Here is a 7732-nt window from a genome sequence, read left to right as displayed (position 1 = left end):
GTTTGTATTTATTTTTTTTTGAAGTCTATTCCTCCGCTGTCGTCCAATCAAACTGCATTGTTATTGGTGGCACCGTTGTTAGGCAACCAGTATGAGGGCCGTGCATTGGGTGTACATTATGCAAATGAGAAATGCCGTCAGGTGCCACAGTCAGGTGTCATAAATGTCACTGCAGCGCCCCCTGTGGCTGCAGGAAGTATTACTACACATAAAGCCTGTTTTGACGGCTGCCAAATTAATTGTCATTACACATAGACTCATTGTGCTTGAAATAGAAGATAATGCCTCAAGACAATGAAAACAAGACAGTAGAACCTTACAAAAAAGTAAAATGCGAGTGATAGAGGTAATTCACTTCAGGTCAGGACTCTAACTGTTGCATTCTGGGCGAGCTGAAACTGTACAACTGATAAATTGGATAATCCTGCAAATAGTGTGTTTCACTAGTCTAAACTTCTTGATTTGACTATAAGGACCAATTTCCCTGAGCCAGTTTGAGAATTTTCTAACTTTTGATATGTGACAGAAAGCACTTCTGATAACCTTATTAATATGATTATCAAAACTAAGATCATTGTCCAAAATAATGCAAGGATTCCCAACTTACTCGCAAAAGAGATGATTAGTGTAAAAAAAAATAATTCTGTCTCTGACTTTCTGAACCAACAACAAATATTTCTGTCTTGTCTCTGTTCAGCTCTGTTCAAAGGGTTTGTAGACATCCAGTAGTTAATGTCATCAGAGAAGCTTATTAGGTTATGTACAGGGGTTAAATCATCAGAGGAACAAGGTAGGCACATCAGTATCATTTGCATAAGAATGATAGGATATATTATTATTCTCTATGGTAATACCAAGCAGGAGCATGTAAAGGTTAAAGAGTAATGGGCCAAGGACAGACCCTTGTAGAACTCCTGATTGAATGTTCATTTATGCAGATCTAAATCAAATAATTGAAACAAAAAAACCCCGAGCCTTTAGGTACAATACAATGAGACCCAATTAAGAATCTGAACCCGTTAAATCAACTGGATCATAAAGTCTTTGAGTTGAAATGTCCTGATCATCAGTGTTGAAAGCAGCAGTGAGATCAAACAGAGCTAAGATCTGCTGATCTTAAGGTCACTGATGACTTTATAAGAGCTGCTTCTGTGCTATGATTGGTTCAGAGACATCATTGGCACATGTCATAAGTGCTGTGAGGTAAAATTAATTCAGCTGAAACAAATGTTTTATTTTCAGATATTTTGCCGACCATGTTTGTGAGAAAAAAGTCAGATTAAATTTAAAATAGGTGCCACTGTTATGGCTAAAGATGCGCTGAAATATATCCAGAAGGGACATGACTACTCCTAAGAAGCTTTCAGTACTGAAATTCAAACTTTATTATCTAAATAAGGTGCTCAATTTGACATTTTGTGCAAAAGAAAAAATACAAGTATAGCAAAAATACACAAAGTAATTTATACAGGTCATAGGATATGCTTCTGTATTGATGACAAAAAAAAACTGTGCTCAGCACAAAATAAAGAGATGAAAAGCAATTACGTTTCAGGAAATTCACTTTCACTTTACTTTGCATTTAAGTTGTGAAGTTTATTTGAGAGTTGCATCTTTTAGCATGGTTTCCTCACAGCGAGAAGGTTCTGGGTTTGTACCCTCTGTTGGACTTTGCATGTTCTCCCTGTGTGGATTTCCTCCAAGTGCTCCAGTTTACTCCCAGTCCAAAGATGTGCTTGTTCGGCTAATGGTGATTCTAAATTGGCCATATGTGCTAATGTGAGTGTGAATGATTGTTTTTCTCTCTGTGTTGACCCTGTGATGGACTAGCGACCTGTCCAGGGTGAACCCCACTGTTCAACCAATGTCAGCTAGGGTAGGAAGACTCCAAGTTGGATAAATGATTATGAAAATAGAAATATGTTTAAATTTTCTCCTTAAGTGCTTGTATATAAAAGATCGCCAAGTTACATCGTTGTTGTGTAGCCAGGAGGAAGTTCTTCTTAGTGTTTTTCTCCACTAATGTCTGAGACATCTGCCCTCCATGTTTGAATGCAACACTGGCAAGAAGAGAATATTATTTGACATATTTATACGGCAATGCTTGATATTGATGTTACATTGGTTTATAATGTGGCCATATAATATCAGCATGTCCTTAACATAGGAACTTTGCTAATTTACTAGTTCTAAAAAAGTCAGAACTCAAGTAAAAGTACATCTGTTTAAGTTGGAAGATATTCCATCACTATCACCCAATAGTGTTAACAAAGGCTCTATACAGACTCTCAGGACCCTGTGGGGCATTTTGCAGTCACATGAGGGCAACCCCGTTGCTCACAATTGGCAAAAAGATGATACTACACCCTGTTATCCAAAGCAACCACTTGAAAACATGCAGCAGGTCGACTCGTCAGTATTCTGGTATCGTCCAGACTCAGGCTGATCTATGCACTCTGCAATGAAGGCCTGAAGCTGGGACACTGGCTCCTTGTCTTTCTGATGATGCTGAAAAAAAGAACCATTATAAGAATAAATACATAAATACATAAATAAATAAAATATGCTCAAATTCAACAGTAAATTACATCCCCGCATGATATCAAATATCAGGGTGGCTCGGACTGACCTTGATGGTTTCGTACGTGTCAGTGATAAGAGCAATGAACAGACTGAGCACCATGTAGATGAAGATAGAGATGAAGGAATAGAGGTAGAGTCTGCTGAAGAGCCACACCATGTAGGTTTTGTCTCTCATCCTCAGAAAGGTGGAAAACATATCATCACCATTGAGGAGAGAGAAGAGGCACTCTGTCACTTTAGCCAGTGTTCTGAACTGTAAAACAATGTTTAAATAACGATTAACATTCTGACATCGTGTTTCTGGAAATCATGTCGGAACAGATCACCCTAATGTTTGTACTGTAATATGAATTAAAGTGTTTATACTTTGTCGTGGTAAGGTCCAAGGACGATCCAGCCACAGAAACAGTACCCGAGGTAGATTATGGCTGCACAGACGCAGAATCGAAACACGTTGGGCAAAGCCGCCCTCAAGGTTAAGATTAAGATCTAAAACAAAAAGAAGAAGAAAAAATGCCAGTCCCTCTGGAAATGCATTTGGTCTTTATTTGTATAAAGTATTTTTTATTAGGCACTGTTAGGAAAGTCTTACATTGTACTTCTTGAAGAAACTCAGGTAACGAATCACACCAACCCAGACAAGCATCGTGGCTGTTCCCAGCAAGATACTGCAGACGTCATAGTTTGTTAAGAACTGCAAAAGAAAAAAAATACTACTGATAAATTTGATAATTCTGCAACCCTTTACATCAGAATCAGAATCGTGTTTATTGGCCAAGTATAAGTGTTTTTACATACTGATTTCAGACCATTTAGAAAATATTCACTGATTTCTAAAAGAAAAAAAGAGAAAACCTTTGTTTGTATCCCAATTTTCAGCACTGATCCAGTGATGGTCATTATGTCACTGACAATAATGAGGATGTACCAGCCATTCACAAACTCCATGCGGTCTGACCAGGACACAGTTTTATTGTAGTAGGCACTGAAAAATATGCTGAACTCCTACATATGAGAAATTTATCAAACAAACAGACTGTCAAACAAGTCAGCTAATGAGATGTTACTACAGGCAGTAGTAACAGGCACATTTTAACATGCTTAGTCTATTAGCTAATACTATAAAGCAATACTGTGCAAAAATCTTGAGTCACCTGACTATGGTTTTGGGTCTACACATATCAAACATCTTTGAATAAATTTTAAATTGTATCTTCACACATTGGCAGTCTGTTAAAACATGTCACACATCAATTGTTCCCATTTCATAAGTTGAATTTACAAAAAATGACAAAGATAACACAGTTTGACGGGCATAAAATATATTTTTGCAATAACAAGGTGATTTCTAAAGAGCTATTATGCCATAATTTGGGATATCTCTTTATGGTGTGCAGTGTATCCCTAAAAATCTGAGGAAACGGGAAAAGAAAAGAAGTGGCAGGCCTAACACTATCTAGAGCTGAAGAACAATATCTGAAAGTGCATCTAGCCTCATCAGAAACAGTCTTAGGTGGAAGCATGGCTATCAAGAGTTACGCCAAATTACAGAAGGACTGGACTGAAAATAAGTGGTAGTGTCAAATCATCTTGATAGACAGAAGAATAAAGGTGGTCATGCCAACATGTTTGTATGTTTCCATAAATCTCTGCACCTATGTCCCATTTTCCCCGCAAAATATAAAGAAATGAAAGGTGGCTCAAGAGTTTTTCACAAAATTATATGTGCTCTTCTTAAAAACTACATCATGTTACCAGTATGTAAAGCCCCTCACCAAAAGTATAGAGAACATTACTTGATTGACCTCATCAACTATAATTATGGGCTGCCTCGGGTGCTGTTTAGTGTCTTAACTGAGCCAGATGCTAAAAGTATTTCTGTGGTGATACTTACAAACTGGAGCTGGATGCCATGGACGACAGATCGTATGCAGAGGATGAGAGAGGCGAAACAGGCGAGGAAGACCACAGAATCAAACGACAAGAGGAGATAATCGTTCTTCCCAGCTAGAACATTTGAGGTCAGGTGTTAATATTTTGGGGCTCTGTCTCTATAAAACTGAGACATAACCTTTGTCATTTCTTGGATCATGCAGGTACAGTTGCAATCAAAAGATTACGAACACTCAATATGGGCATGGATGTCATAGTAATTTGGGGTTTTTAGTGATTTGATTGAACTGTTTGTTTTCCAGGGTGGAACAATTGTACAGCGTACGACATTGGATTTACATTGGATTTTCTCAAATCCACATAGGGTCAAAGTTAGACATAGCAGCTCAAACATGTACACACACCCCCACTAATATTTGTTTAAATGTCCTTCAGTGAGTTGCACCTCAAATAAATGCTTCTGTTAGCCATCAACAAGCTTCTTGTGTAATTCTGGCTGGATATGTGAGCATATTTGCAGAATTGGTAGGGTTCATTTGAATTGGTTGGTTTCATGACATGAGCCCAGCTTTCGAGCATAGTTCAAAAATTTCGAATGAGAAATGAAATTATCATCTATATTATCCATTCCAAAACCAGTTTGATGTGTTTGTCCTTTTGAAACACCTAACTGTGCCCAAGTTTCAACCATCTACCTGTCAATTTGAGGTGACGTTGAAGTATTTGGATGTGCTTCTCCATCATTATAATTATTCTACCCATTTTGTACAATGTACCAGTACCAGTGGCAGGAAAAACAGTTGGTACACTGTTCTTGGGTTTGAAAGTCTCACCTTTATTCCTCTAAACTTACCCCTCACCACTGTGGCCAAATAGGTCAGTCTATCTGGTCTGAACATCTGAAACTTTTCTCCAGAATGCATTTGGGTTTTCTTAAAGGTGTTGATTTGGGAACAGTAGCTTCTTTCTTGGTCAACACCCTCTCAGTACATGCTGATGTAAAACTTTCTGCACCACTTATTATACTTTTGACCAAAAAAACCCTTTTGTATCCAATTCTCATTCGACCCTGGAAAAAGAAGACCTCAAAGAAATCATTAAAAGCACAAAATGACCATGACATTCATGCCTATGAGTCTGAACACAGCTGTATTATGAAAAGCAGAAAAGTGTTACTGTGCCCCCTGCTGGCGTTTGACTAACACTAACAAATATTTTGCTTCCTGGTGTCTCTCAGTACTATTTCTACTCACATGTGCCTTCCACGTTCCAGTCACTGCATTCATAAATTCTAACATCATTTTCAATATCAACCTTTATCTTTCCGCTGTGTGCACGATTGTCAAAAACGATCTGTGTAAAAACAAAGGATGGTTCATCACTGAGCTTGTAAAATCTTCTAAAATATTATAGAAAATATATCTTTGAGATTTTGGCACTTTTCAGATAGTGTCACCAACCACTATGTGGAAGTCATAACAGTCTGGTAGCTCGTGGTGCCGCACAGTCTGCAGATTGATGGTTTTCAGAGTTAGGTAGATGTTCACAGATAGCAGCCTGGACACACAAACATATATTAGCAGCCAACACTCTTATCATTGGACATGAAACCAATATTTTTAGTTTAGCCACCTTCTGAAATCCAAAGAGAAGTTGGGATGCGTTGCCAGAGTGTCGTTGCTCAATGATTGCATAGGGTGTATGGAAATACAATCTGTGGTGGAGAAAATGTGTTCAGAAGTTATTTCAGTTTGTATTATTTAGCAGAGGAACGATGAAGCATGAATCCCTGTGAAGAGTAGAACAAGCTTCCTCTTTTCACGTCACAAGTGCACAGTGTGATTATTTTCCATTCTTGCCATGAATCAGCTTCAATAAATATATCTTGCACAGAATATTAAGCATTGACTTAAACAGTGTTGCAGCTACGTTATGTTTTTGTACCTTTATCAATATGCGGATCAATATCAAAGGTGTCGTTTTCAGGATCGATGGTGCTGTTTCTATAAAACACTTGACACAAAGTCAGAGGAGTGTAGTCGCCATTAATGAGCTCATATGCAAGATTACCTACAGTCAGGTTTTGGAGATTGGTATACTGAAAAAAACAGACAAAGAGAAAACAGAAAACATCTTTTAATAGTGTAAAATTAAAATTAAATAGAAGATGCCACGTGATTAAACAAAGGTTTCAGTACCCTGTTGATAATGTAGTGAATGTGCTCATTCACATCTCTTTTGGTATAAAGGGAAAGGCTTCCGTGCCGGTGATCCTTGTATCCTTTGAGAAACAGATTCCTGAATGTCATCAAATTTTCATCCTTGAAAGTCACCATCATTTCATTACTCAGTCCAAAAGACACCAACTGTTTGGAAACAGGGGGAGAAAGAAAGTCTCACAGGTAAAAAACAAGTAGCTCCCGACCTCTGTACACATTCACACGTAACTAAAGGATTACCTGGATAGTAGTGATTGCAATTTTTATTATTTGTATCGTCAGTTTCCATGGTTTTCGACCCCTGGCTCTGTACTTCTCGCAGGGATTCATGAAGAAGTATTTGAGCCTCCGTCTGAAATCCTCCACCGTCTTTGTATCTAAGCCGCAGCAGCCGTTTCGCTGACTCTCCTCTGACCTGGCAGCCAAAAGCTGCTTGGAGTCCTCCATTAGGCTGAAGGCAGCTTTGTGACACCTGCATCAGAAATGTTTAATAGATAAAGAAAGCATCTGGCCATTCCAGTCAGCCTGATGTTTATCTAACTGGTTCTCCAGCCTGTGTACACTGCTGCTATTCTCTTCTTTATAGTTTAATTGTTATACTTCAATACATACTAATTATGCAACACTGAGCCACAACACACTACAAAACCACAGCCACAGTGTGGTTACCACACACTGGCCCATTTTAGCTCATAGGGCTTCCTGCAACAGGGAGCAGAGAAATGTACAGATTTGAGAGGTGTGTGAAAACAATTACTACACATATTTTTGCTTAATAAATAAAAGTTAGCTGCTTATATTGGATGTTGTTATATAATTATATATATTTTTAAATCAGATGCTAACTACATTTGTTAAACTTCACTCTACACATAATTATGATAATAAATTAAATACCTGTTAGCGTTCGCCGAGCACCAGCGACCCAAAGTTCACCCAGTCTAACACTCAGGGCTTCTCAGCGGTGTATGAAAAACCAGGTGATACAGTCACCACTGCAGCCGTCACCACAATGACTGTCATTCCTCTGCGCCACT

General features: G+C 38.3%; 1 protein-coding gene across 2 annotated transcripts; it reads right to left on the bottom strand.

The window, feature by feature from the left end:
* Nucleotides 1–1367: 1367 nt before the first annotated feature.
* On the bottom strand, nt 1368–7714 carry mcoln3a (mucolipin TRP cation channel 3a). Of its 2 annotated transcripts, XM_080292230.1 has the most exons (14): nt 7593–7714; nt 6936–7167; nt 6675–6842; nt 6421–6574; nt 6109–6190; nt 5937–6033; nt 5730–5829; nt 4478–4590; nt 3439–3588; nt 3176–3277; nt 2950–3072; nt 2630–2836; nt 2367–2508; nt 1921–2060 (listed from the first exon to the last, which is right to left on the bottom strand). In XM_080292230.1, exons 2-13 carry the CDS (start codon nt 7140–7142, stop codon nt 2371–2373), a joined length of 1641 nt encoding a protein of 546 aa, XP_080148356.1. In that variant the 5' UTR covers nt 7143–7167; nt 7593–7714; the 3' UTR covers nt 1921–2060; nt 2367–2370. The 2 variants fall into 2 exon arrangements, with proteins under 2 accessions (XP_026005938.2, XP_080148356.1); XM_026150153.2 differs by having other exon boundaries at nt 1368–2508.
* Between the last annotated feature and the right edge of the window lie 18 nt (nt 7715–7732).

Source organism: Astatotilapia calliptera, chromosome 18 (genome assembly GCF_964374335.1).
Source record: "Astatotilapia calliptera chromosome 18, fAstCal68.1, whole genome shotgun sequence".
NCBI classification, from domain to species: domain Eukaryota; kingdom Metazoa; phylum Chordata; class Actinopteri; order Cichliformes; family Cichlidae; genus Astatotilapia; species Astatotilapia calliptera.
This window is presented reverse-complemented; position numbering and strand designations above follow the sequence as displayed.

What these genes read in the sequence shown, in the direction of transcription:
- mcoln3a (XM_026150153.2), bottom strand. Translation starts at nt 7,142, where the DNA reads ATGGAGGACTCCAAGCAGCTTTTGGCTGCCAGGTCAGAGGAGAGTCAG. An exon ending in TGATCCGCATATTGATAAAG is followed by an intron (nt 6,191 to 6,420) that starts GTACAAAAACAT and finishes TCTCCACCACAG; the next exon opens with ATTGTATTTCCATACACCCT. An exon ending in GTTTCTTCAAGAAGTACAAT is followed by an intron (nt 3,073 to 3,175) that starts GTAAGACTTTCC and finishes TTTTTGTTTTAG; the next exon opens with ATCTTAATCTTAACCTTGAG.